Here is a 12,551-nt window from a genome sequence, read left to right as displayed (position 1 = left end):
GGATTAGTCAAGAACAGTGTTTCCTCAAACATTTATGAAGAAGTACCGCTGCAGAAAAAAATAAATAAATTTTAAAAAATGGAATAGAGATATAGCTCTATCTCCCCTTAAGTACACCTACCTTGAGAAAGTAATTTCTATTGATTTAAAATTACAAGTTTCCAAATCAAAATGTGCAAATATTGATATTTACGTTAATCCCATATTGGAGAAGAATGTGACAATGAATATATTTAAATAAATTACAGAAATGTGAATATGGTGTGTAAAAAAAAAAAAAATTAAAAAGTGTATATACTATTAATCTGAAGTATAAAAGTCACAAAATGAAAATACACCACTTAATAGTTACACACATATAGGACATTGACTCACTTACTGATTTGAGACACACACACACACACACACACACACTCTCTCACTGATTTGACACTTTTTGGGGGAGAGCTGGAGTGGATCCTTTCCTTGCGGTCTAGTGGGGGCTTGTGTAATCTTTGTGCTCTTCCAGCACTGCTCTCATGGAGGTACGACATAACCCATGGCATTACTGGAGAGGGCACGGAGGAGCACTGCTTTAAGATTACAGCTCCCTCACCGCCTCCCGGGGGCGATAAGGTGGCCAGTTGGCCACCTCTTGGCGTACACCTTTCCTTTGGTGCGTGTACCACAGGTTGAGAAACTAAGGTCTAGAGAATTGGTTTTGGTTAACTTTAAAAAAAATGTATATATACACACAAACAATTTTCAATAACCAAAATAGTAATTTATTAATAATTTAAAGATTTACATTTCTATAATAAACTTAATCTTAAAACTTTAACTCCGTGGACATTTGGGAGAGTAACATTTCTCCCTTATTGGCAATCAATGTGCAATATAAACGTTTGCATGACAGTGGTACACACATTTTTTCCAGTTTACATACTTGAAAAATACAGCATTTGAGGTGAGGCTCCCTAAAATAGAAGAGTAAGAGCAAGAGGTAATTCACATTAAGTTTCAGAACAATTAATGTGTTAAAAAGAAAAAAAAATATATATATATATAAGAGCTCAGGCAACAAGCCATATGTAAGTTACAGCCATATATGAATAAACAAAAATACAGAAAAAAAATCTTTAAATTTTTTGTGCATCAAAATGCACAAACCCTCAAACATTGATATGCTACAAACATTTTCAAATTAAAGTGTAAAGGAAGAAAGTGTACTCAACCCCACCTCTACGTTTTAGGGATGAGCAGACAATGCTACATATAAAAGTAAATATTTACAGTACTATGTAGAAACGAAACATAAAAAGTCAATACTTCAAATTATTTAGAAGTTTACACATTTCTTTGGCTCCTTGAATTTTTAGGAGAACCAGTCTTCACAGAAGACATGAATGGAACAACATTCTTCTGAATTTTACAGAATGTAGGTCATACGCAAGGTCCAGCTCTGCATTTGTTTGGATCTCAAAAAGCCACTGTATCATTAAGACAGTGTGTGCCGATGAGCATTCCAAATCTTTCCAAGGCATTTAAAGTTTCTTCTCCAAGTCATTTGGATACATTGACTAATCATCTCTCTCTCCCATTGCAATTCTGCAACTTTAAGAAACTTTGATTCACACAGGAACTTCTTGAACCAAAATCGCATAGGGCTGTCAACAACTTTCTCAAAGCAGCCTAAAAGAATTTTCTTTATAGGAATGATTATCACCAACATTTAAGTGCGAGCACGTTTCACGTGGACTGTAGAGTATCTACTTGAAACACATTTTGGTTTCCTGCACTAGTGAAATATAACTGCTGAGAAGGAACCCGATTATCACACGGGCTGCTAAGACCCAATGTCCTCTCAAAATCCAGAAGTTGACCCATGAAGTTAAAGTTAGGAGAGATGTTAGACTTCTTCATTTTCACAATGTCATATGCATCATTCATAGAAAGATTCAGCTTCTGCATGAGATAGGCCACAGTAACTGTTACGGAGCGACTGATCCCTGCCAAACAATGCACCAGAACACCACAACTTTTGCCCCGGGCTTCATCTGGAAAGGGAAAAAAAATAAAAATAAAGTTCCACATTAGAATGTCACACATGTACAACGTACACACTAATAAATTACATCTTTAAGAGATGAAGAAAAAAATAATGGTACATGTACAGCTAACTTTTTTGAAAATTATGCAATCGAGGACAGACTATCTTTGTCACTTCTTATGAAAGAAAATAAAATTGAAAGTAAGAAAAAAAATAAAAATAATAATTTTACAAAAACCTCATCTAAAATATTATCAGCTCTGAAATGAATAAACCCCCATAACTTGTCTTGAATTTGCATGACAGTGATTTCTAACTTAATCTGGATCAAAGTTAAAATATAAAAAGATTTAACTGTTGTGCAATGAACAATGAAAGCATTGAGGCATTCGGAGAGAAAGAAGAAAGTCACAGGGGACAGGCCATTAAGAGGAACAGGATGTCAACATAGCTTTAAAATGGGTTCCTTTGTAAGAGGAAATGCATTACAATGCTTGGAGATTAGGTTCTCCCTGGCTTCCTGCCAAACTTTTCTACCAGCAGTGCTCATATTACCATCACACTCAATGTTAGAGAGGAGGATCAAAGTTCGATTCACTGAGTGCTATTAAAATTTAAAGAGACAGCCACATGTGTGTACACAACAATGACTTAACGAGCAAGCCCAAACAAGGTCCTACATTAGGCTTACACAGGTGAAAACATGAAATAAGGGGGCTAAGGGAAAGGGGAAAAAAATATATATATATTATTTTTTCTCTCTCTCTCTCTTTTGTCATCGCCACCATCTATATGCGATGTGGGGGTTTCTTAACGGAACATCAAATTTTAGTGAATTGAAATCAGAAAAGCATAATTTAGACCAAATATAATTCTCCAGCTCAGCCTATTCTAACCCAAACTACGCAATTTGGTTTCAAACTCAGTACAATCCAAAGCTTAGTGTATAACCCCTTAAGCTGAACAAAATTGCACTTACCAATAAATGAGATCGCTTCGGGGAAAAACTGTGACAGGTTTTGGCTCCAGTGGTCCGAGATGGGAATCTGCTTGTACCTAAACTCCCCAGCATTCTCAAAAAGATTAGGCAGGTTTGGGGTCACATTTAGGATGTACTTTATGCCAAACTCTTCCAAGACATCCAGGTTAGTAGAATCCTTGGCACAGCCGAGGTACAGATAGGGCAGAATTTCAACTGGGAATGATGGCTGGGTATTGGAAAGGGGACTTCCATCAGAATCGGTTGCACTGACAGGGTCTCTGTCAATGTCAGACTCTATATCAGATGAAGAATCCGAGCTGATCCTAAGGCCTCCCAAACCAAGCACTGGTGGGGAACTACTGCTGCATGAACTGTCCAGATTTGTCTCACAATGCACAGGAAACTCAGCCTGGAATTTGTTGAAACCACCTGTTAAAAAGGAAGAGGGGGAGAAAGTTATTAATATTGGCAACGATAATTGCAATATCAGCAAGAATCAAAAACAGTAAAAGTATTATTTTGTTATTTTTTTTTAAATCCTAAAAGTATTTTGCCTTTTAATAACACCACAGGGTTATTAAGTGCACTAAGTCTAACAGATGGCACAAGGACTTTGCACCTGAATGGAAATGATAATTTTGATAAGTGTTTTTTATTGGCAGTACTGAAACAACTCAAAATAACATAAAAACAGGTAGTAAACATGGAGTGGAGATATTACATATCGAATATAAAAAAATAAAAAGTATTTAGTATAAAGACACACACACACTTATTAAGTAATTCGCTATAGAACATGCTAAAGTTATGTTTGTTTAAGCCCAAGTCCTCTTAGCTTCCTTAAGCAACATTTACAGAGCAGAATTGATTTTTTAAATAGACCAAATTACATTTTCACCATTACTAGAGGACACAGAAAGTAATATCAGTTCAGCACATAGAGGAGAGCTATGTAACCACACATTCTAAGACCATAGATAAGGTTTAATTATTAACATGGACTTTAATAGGATAAATTATTTGTAATTTCCATTCTACTTGTTTTACAAAGCACAATCCAGCCCACCAAGGCCCCTATCATTATACCAAATATGTGCTCTGCAATCAGGGGCCCACTAACAGCAGCCATTTCAATCTGCACTATATTGAGAAAGGAGGAAAAAAAAAAACAAAAAAACACAACCCTGCATCTGATAGTGTCATCTAGTATGCCTTTAACTTGCTTTACAAGCCGGCATGAGAGTGACAGTCGTGCAATGCACACACAAGCAGAGCAATGAGAGTGCACACACGTTCCTGTCACATGTGTGTGACAGTCGTGCATTGCATTTGCCAATCATGCATGGAGGAGAGAGAGCCCCATGCCAGGAATGTGCATTGTACACATCCCCCCCCTGCACCCCGTGACAGGTGTGAGACAAATGTACATTGCACAGTCCCTCCAGTGCCAGTGTTGTATGGAAAGGTTGTGCATGCACAGACCCCCACCAGTGACAAATGTGTGACAAACATGCATTGCACAGTAGTCCCTGTGACCGTTGTGTGTGACAGTCGTGCATTGCACAACCCCCACGCCAGGTGTGTGAGTGACAGTCATGCATAGCACGGTTAACTGTGACAGTCGTGTATTTCACAGACCTCCCAGTGACAGACGTGCATTGCACAGTAACCTGTGACAGCCACCCCACCACATGTCAGGTGTGTGTGTGACAGTCGTGCATTGCACAAACCCCCCCATGCCAGGTGTGACAGTCGTGCATTGCACAGAAACCCCCCCCCCCCCATGCTAGGTGTGACAGTCGAGCATTGCACAGACACCCCCCATATGTGACAGTCGTGCATTGCACATACACCCCCCATATGTGACAGTCGTGCATTGCACATACACCCCCCATATGTGACAGTTGTGCATTGCACAGACACCCCCCCATGTGTGACAGTCGTGCATTGCACAGACCCCCCCCCCTCCCCGTGTGTGCCAGTCGTGCATTGCACAGACCCCCCAGTGCCAGGTGTGCCAGTCGTGCATTGCGCCCCCCCCCCATGTGTGCCAGTCGTGCATTGCACAGACCCCCCAGTGCCAGTCGTGCATTGCACAGACCCCCCATGCCAGGTGTGTGTGCCAGTCGTGCATTGCACAGACACCCCCCCATGTGTGACAGTCGTGCATTGCACAGACACCCCAGTGCCAGGTGTGTGTGCCAGTCGTGCATTGCCCGCCCCCCCCCATGCCAGGTGTGACAGTCGTGCATTGCACAGACACCCCCCCATGTGTGACAGTCGTGCATTGCACAGACACCCCAGTGCCAGGTGTGTGTGCCAGTCGTGCATTGCACAGACCCCCCAGTGCCAGGTGTGTGCCAGTCGTGCATTGCACAGACCCCCCCCCCCATGCCAGGTGTGACAGGCGTGCATTGCACAGACACCCCCCATGTGTGACAGTCGTGCATTGAACAGACCCCCCAGTGCCAGGTGTGTGTGCCAGTCGTGCATTGCCCCCCCCCCCCCATGCCAGGTGTGACAGTCGTGCATTGCACAGACACCCCCCCATGTGTGACAGTCGTGCATTGCACAGACACCCCAGTGCCAGGTGTGTGTGCCAGTCGTGCATTGCACAGACCCCCCCCCCCATGTGTGACAGTCGTGCATTGCACAGACCCCCCAGTGCCAGGTGTGTGCCAGTCGTGCATTGCACAGACCCCCCCCCCCCCCATGCCAGGTGTGACAGGCGTGCATTGCACAGACACCCCCCATGTGTGACAGTCGTGCATTGAACAGACCCCCCAGTGCCAGGTGTGTGTGCCAGTCGTGCATTGTCCCCCCCCCCCATGCCAGGTGTGACAGTCGTGCATTGCACAGTAGCCTGTGACAGCCCCCCAGTTACAGGTGTGTTCCCCCCTCACCTTCCAGGTAATAAGCCTTGCAGCCCTCGTCCTTCAGCCGTTTCATGAGCAGCCCCAGCACGGACTCCCCGCCCGTGTTCTCGTTCCACTCGCTGCTGCTCTCGTCGTACAGGATGACCGTGTCGGTCCCGCAGCGCCGGGCGAACCTGTCCCGGTCCTCCCCGCTGGTGAAGAGGGAGCGGATGGGCAGGTTCCCCTTCTTCAGCCGGCGCAGCATGATGCCCGGGATGGCCACGTTGATGGCCGCCTCGATGTGGGACGACTCGTAGAGCTCCAGCGGCCGGCAGTCCATGAGCAGCAGGCGGTCCCCGGCCATCTGCAGCTGCTCGTTCAGCCAGGCCACCGACTTACTGACCGCCATGTCTGCAGCGGGGAGAACGGGTCTCAGCTTGTCTATCATTGAGGGCTCGCTCGGGGCAAGGCCTGGCTACTGGGGCATGGGCAGGCAGCCCGCCGGGAGATGGAGAGCGGTAGGTACTGGGTAAGTAGGTGGGTGGTTGGAGGATTGCAATAGTACCTGGCTAGCTGGCTGGATTTTCTCAATGGGAGGGCTGGCTAGCGGTAGGTACTGGGTAGGTGGATGGAGGATTGCAGTAGTCCCTGGCTAGCGGTAGGTACTGGGTAAGTAGGTAGGTGGTTGGAGGATTGCAGTAGTCCCTGGCTAGCTGGCTGGATTGATTTTTCTCAATGGGAGGGCTGGCTAGCAGTAGACACTGGGTAAGTAGGTGGATGGAGGATTGCAGTAGTCCCTGGTTAGCGGTAGGTACTGGGTAAGTAGGTAGATGGAGGATTGCAGTAGTCCCTGGCTAGCTGGATTGATTTTCTCAATGGGAGGGCTGGCTAGTTGCTTGGCTGCATATGGTCGCCACCCGTCTTGAAGTGGCGACTGGAAATCCAATTAAAGATCTGAATGAGTGAATTGGGATCGAGCTCCTCCTCCCGCAGCTCCCCCTGTCAGCCTGGCCGCACCGTGTGTCTGTGGGCGCCGCGCTCCCTCTCTCTTTCTCTTTTCTGATCAATCAGCCCCGCGCGGCCAGCCAGCTACTGAATGGATACAAACAGCCAGCGACTCAATGGATACATTGTGCGCCGCAGCCAATCAGCGAGCTCTAGAACGCTGGTTGCCCTGGAGACGGGCCGGCTGGAACAGGTTTGTGTTGATGAATTGTTAATGAGTTTGTCATTCACAAAAACGGAAAGGAATTTCCGCTCTGGATCAGCCGAGTGCAAACAAGCAGCAACAGCAGAGGAGGGAGAGAGGGAGGGGGGCACGGAGGAAGGAAGGAGGGAAAGGAGGAGAGGGGGGTAGAAAGGGGGGAGGGGGGAGCTAGTTATCAAGCTCACTTCTCTGCTAAAGTTCACAGCAAACACAGAAGTCATGTACAGGAGTTTTACTTTTAATTCATGTTAAGGAATCTAACAATGGGCTCTGAGTCCCTTTTCTGCTGGAAGGTTATTCACTAAAGTGTAACAATAACTGGGGCTCAACTGTGGATCTCAGATCATGTTAAATGAAAAACAGTAGAACTAGAAAAAAAACAATTAAAATATTTTTTTTGCAGCTGATAATATTTTATTAAAAATTGAAATTGCAGTTTTTAATGTTTGCTTTTTTTCTTCTAAGTGCAAGTCAGAATGTCAGCACGAACACATAACATTATTTCTTATTAAATCACCATTATTTTTTGAAGTCTAACAAGCACTCACGTGTCTTACAGGGGACACAATGAGACTGGGGGGGGGGGGGGGGGGGTTATTGATATAGTCTGATTTGCAGAATTTGAGTCAAATAACTGGCTCTAAGGAACACTGGTTACTTTTACATACTTACTAAATGTCACTTGAAAGCAAATTCAAGTACTAGGAGAAGATTTCAATTATCAATTTAGGACAATTCAATTCTGCCTATATATATGCCACGTTCTCTATGTAAAATTTTAGATTTTGTGGCAGAATTTGGAACTTCTATTCAATAAAGCTTTAGTGAACTGAATCCCAAATAAATAAATTGACCCACTGGTTCTCTAGTCTATCAGCAGGCAATTCTGTAATACATTAACAACAAGCAGGGTTCACAGAGGGAGTCAAGACCACCTTCCCGTTTTATTGCTAGATTAACAAGATTTTTTTATAATTGCAGAACAGTAATTCATTTCCTAAAAAATATTTATAATCTAGCTTAAATTCATGCTCTTTGTTGGAGGGTGATATTTTACATGGCGCCTTTTATTGCCATTTCTATAAATGCTTTTATATTACATTTTCTTTCCTATAATGTGACTGACAAAAAAAAAAAATATAGAAATAATGACAGAGAACTCGCTCCGTACAAACAACCCCCTCTCTCATTATATTGCTGAGTGAATGTAATTCTATATGTATAGATGGGACCACAATTACATGAGTCGTTTAATCAGTTAAATAATTTGCTTGCTGGAGATCTGAGCGGATTGCCAGCGACTATAACCACATCTGGCACCGTTCACTGATATGTTTGAAATGCTGTATGCAAGTTGAAAGTAATAGGGGTTTCTACTCTTCCTTTGGCTAGACAGGAAATGTAATTCTGTCCAAGGTACTCACAGTATATATAATCTAATGCATGGCCCAGATAATTGTGTGTTAGTGGATTAGGGGCTGACTAGTCACTTAAGCAGTCTGAAGTTGAATCAAAGGCTCCTTTAATGTAGTATCAGTGTTAATCATTTATACAATAAGAGCACTTGAACATCAGAAGGCTTTGGCAAGCTGACAGCTGATCTGGCACAGTTTTGTAAAATTGTAGTTAATATAAAATTAAATTGCTAAATTCAGGCAAAAATGGCTAGGCCGTTAGAATAGCTTAGTTGGAGACTGTTTGCAAATTAGCTTTTTGGCCCTTGATTTTGAAAATCAGACTTCAGTTTGCTACAGTTCAGCATCTGGTAATATGCCCTGCAAATTATTTCTGTATTCCATAGCTGTAGATTGGAAAAGGCTGCCAACAGAATTCCTTCTTAACAAGGAATGAAGAGCAGCATTCTAGAAGTGGAACTTAGTTTGCTGGGGCCATAGAGGGCAGGCTGGCCATGTTTTAGGAATCTAAGTGAAGGGCACTTCTAAATGTAAATGTTAGCAATTTTAGTTAATTTAAATATCAATCACTATAAATCAAATGTAAGAGTAGGAACTAATAGTGTAGAAAAAGCAAATGTAATCAGGATATATGTAGAAACAGAAAGTGATAAAAAAAAAATACTCAAAACCCCAGGTGCATTGTAAAGCACCAAAAGACAGTGCACTGTATACGTCTATGAAAACCCATTTTGCAGTAGTGCTCTCACATAATCTCTCAGCGTGTTTACCCACTTGTATGGCATTTCATGATTCCAAGAAAGGATCTTAATATAGTGGTTCTGGGGGATATAACCTCTCCCTGCTGGCTGAGCTGTGGAAAAAATGTAGTGTTTACACTGCTACCTAATGCCACATGTAGTGGCTGTCACTCAGACAGCCACAAGAGGGACTTTCTGGGTTCAGTCCTGCAAAGATGGCGGGACCGATGTTCAGAGTCTCTATCTGGAGATGCTGCATGCTCCCCATAGATATGCATTTACTTAATGCATCAGAATGCTGATTAGCACAGTACGGTGATTTGCCAAGCAAGCGCTTTAGCCTTCCAATGCTTTCCTAATGGGATCATCAGGTAATGTAAGTAATTACCTTTTTGTGGTACTGTATTAACGTTCATACATAGGATTTGTGTCTGAACAGAGCAGCAGTTATAGGGTACAGTTTACATAATAGTTTATCAATAGGAAGTCCACATGAGGGGTCAAGGTCTAACCAAAGTACAAGCTGTTAAAATATATGTGTAGGGGTTTATATGGGTCAAGTTCTAATTCAATAAAGCTTTCATATTTAATTGAAGACTCTTTAATTGTACATTTTAGTAATGACTACACAATTCCACATTGGTACATGTTGCCAGTATATTAGATAGTACAGTAGTACTGATCTGAATGTGTAGTTTAATATAAAGGTTTGCACTCCACCTTAGTAGATTGGTACACTTGCTCTTCCAGATTTTGGTTATGTTTCTCATATTTACTAAACCCATATGTGATTGGAACGAATCTGCACTCGCCGGCTGAATGCATACGCAGCTTTTCGCACCCAATTCCTATATAGAGTTGTAATCTGGACGTTTACAAAGCACTGATTTTAATGAAATTTGGGAACAAATGCATCCAGTAAAATGCACATTCGCAGATTATCATTTACTCAGCTTCCGAAATAAAACAACAAAAATCAGTATTATGTGGCCACTGGCAGCACAATAGTAGTTATGGTGCCAGTAGCCTCTGGACCCCTTATGTCTCTAATTTGTCAAAACGTTAGGTTAGACTCATACCTCACTGTGCTGGGCACTTGCATTCCCTCCAGTATGAATTGCCGCTGAAGACTCTCTCAACCAAGCAATATTGTTAATCAAAAGACAAAAAAAATGATGAACAAACAAAAGCGATTAAGAAGGCCTTGTTCAAGTGAGTCTTAAAGGGATACCATAGTCACCAGATCAACTACAGCTTATTGAATTTGTTCTGGTGAGTAGAATCATTACCTTCAGGCTTTTTGCTGTAAACACGGCCTTTTCAGAGAAAATGCAGTGTTTACATTACAGCCTAGTGATAACTTCACTGGCCACTCCTCAGATAGCTGTTAGAAATCCTTCCTGGGTCATGGCTGCCTAAAATGCATCCAAACATTCAGTATCTCCTCCCTCTGCATGCAGACACTGAACTTTCCTCATAGAGATTCATTGATTCAATTCATCTCTATGAGGAGATGCTGATTGACCAGGGCTGTGTTTGAATTGTGCTGGTTCTGCCCCTGATCTGCCTCCTTGTCAGTCTCAGCCAATCCTATGGGGAAGCACACTGTGATTGGATCAGACTACCACTTCTGATGATGTCAGCAGACACAGGCAGTTTCAGAGGCAAACAGGGGCAGATGTAGTATTTAGGGAGGCAAGGGGGGGCTTGATGGTGATTTTAACACTATAGGTCAGGAATATGTTTGTGTTCCTGACCCTATAGTGCTCCTTTAATTTCATATATAAAATTGAATACCTAAGACGTTTCTTTTCCTGCATCGTCAGGCTTAATGTATTTCATAAGCTTTCAAAAATTAGAAGAGTTCTTGTGAAAGGATACCAGATATCTTGATCTTTCTTAATATGTCTCTAAGAAAGATTTATATTTTTAATATTATCTCCAAATTATTACATTGGACTTTGATCTTATGAAATGATTTGCTAACAATAAAATAGATTAACTGGAAATTTCCAGTTGTGCAGTTTAGTATATGTCAGGGATGTTAGTAGACAACAACAAACAGAGCACACAAAATAATCAGAAGTAGACACAAAATGTGAATAATGCCAACAATATCATAATTACTAGCAATATATACGTATCAGCCATCAACCGCAACATTACCAATATGCAATGTAATGCAAGAATTAGTCAAATAATGCAAATAAACATATGGCACCATGACTGCTTTATGGAAATGGGTTTTGTTCTTCTACGCAAACATATTTATATTGTTGAACTTATCATTGTCATTGAAGTATGCCCCTTGACATTCTATTTAATGTCATATTAGAAGATTTTAGATATTTGAACATCTGATTTGCACAAGCCTTTTGGCATTTTGAAGCTAAACACTGAAATTTGGTGAACTGAAATATAAATTGCAAAAATTAGCCAAATTAGCCTGACTCTCTCTGTAGCTAAGGTGGGGAATGTTTTAAAACAGCTATTGTGCTTTAGCACTAATGCAGCTTTCCCTTTGTTTTGCTGCTTTTTCTACGGCTTGCTTGCTCACTCAACCAATCAGGGACTGAGGATTTATCACTAAAAGGGTTCTTTTAAAGCTGGATTTTTTTTTGAAAAACTTAAACGTAAAGCATGTATTTCTTTATATGTCCTACGAAACGTGAACTTTGTATAGTTTAAAACTTTAAACTTAAAGAGTTACTTTAACCACAATGACCACTGCGTTTTAGAAGTAGTCACGGTGGTAGGAATGTATTTGTGCTGCGTTTTTCTTTGATACAGAGTAATATGCACTTTTTACATTGCCAGTACTTGTGACTTAGAGAGTTCCGGGCTTCCTAATGGGAATTCTGTGCAAAAAGAATGCAGTGCTGGGAGCGTGTCTGCAAGGGGAAGCTTCAATGTCCCCTGCCTCCATCCCTGCTTCATCCAGAGCTGGATTTCAAGTTTAGAACTTAATGTTTTATGTTTAACTAGTCATACAAAGAAATTACATTACTGGTTTAGTGGGGAAGAGTAGTTTGGCCAAGCATTAGGGTGTGCACATCTATCCTTTTACGTGGATCATAATTACTGTTTGTATTTGTGTGACAAAATCCCTTTAAAGGTCCGCTAAAGTTACCCAGACCACTTCATCTTAACACTTCATCCTGTCATCTTAACATTGCAATGTAAAACATTGCAGTTTGTTAGCCAAGAGAGGCGCTTCAAACTTAATCCTGAAATCAAATGCTACTGATAGCAGCATTTGATTGGAGGAGCAGCTCTATGATAAGACATGGATTGGAGGAGATCCCAGAAGATGCCAATAGGCA

The 12,551-nt window shown here is 41.9% G+C and overlaps 1 protein-coding gene across 1 annotated transcript; it reads right to left on the bottom strand.

Moving 5' to 3' along the window:
- Positions 1-741: 741 nt before the first annotated feature.
- On the bottom strand, positions 742-6,407 carry DUSP6 (dual specificity phosphatase 6). Its single transcript, XM_063447121.1, has 3 exons — positions 5,915-6,407; positions 3,009-3,440; positions 742-2,036 (listed from the first exon to the last, which is right to left on the bottom strand). Exons 1-3 carry the CDS (start codon positions 6,312-6,314, stop codon positions 1,729-1,731), a joined length of 1,140 nt encoding a protein of 379 aa, XP_063303191.1. The 5' UTR covers positions 6,315-6,407; the 3' UTR covers positions 742-1,728.
- Between the last annotated feature and the right edge of the window lie 6,144 nt (positions 6,408-12,551).

The sequence above is a fragment of the Pelobates fuscus genome, chromosome 3 (assembly GCF_036172605.1).
Source record: "Pelobates fuscus isolate aPelFus1 chromosome 3, aPelFus1.pri, whole genome shotgun sequence".
Lineage (NCBI taxonomy): Eukaryota > Metazoa > Chordata > Amphibia > Anura > Pelobatidae > Pelobates > Pelobates fuscus.
This window is presented reverse-complemented; position numbering and strand designations above follow the sequence as displayed.

Coding starts and splice junctions, on each gene's coding strand:
- DUSP6 (XM_063447121.1), bottom strand. CDS start 6,314: ATGATAGACAAGCTGAGACCCGTTCTCCCCGCTGCAGACATGGCGGTC. Junction 3,441..5,914: donor CAAGGCTTATTACCTGGAAG/GTGAGGGGGGAA, acceptor CCTTTTTAACAG/GTGGTTTCAACAAATTCCAG. Junction 2,037..3,008: donor CGAAGCGATCTCATTTATTG/GTAAGTGCAATT, acceptor TTCCCTTTCCAG/ATGAAGCCCGGGGCAAAAGT.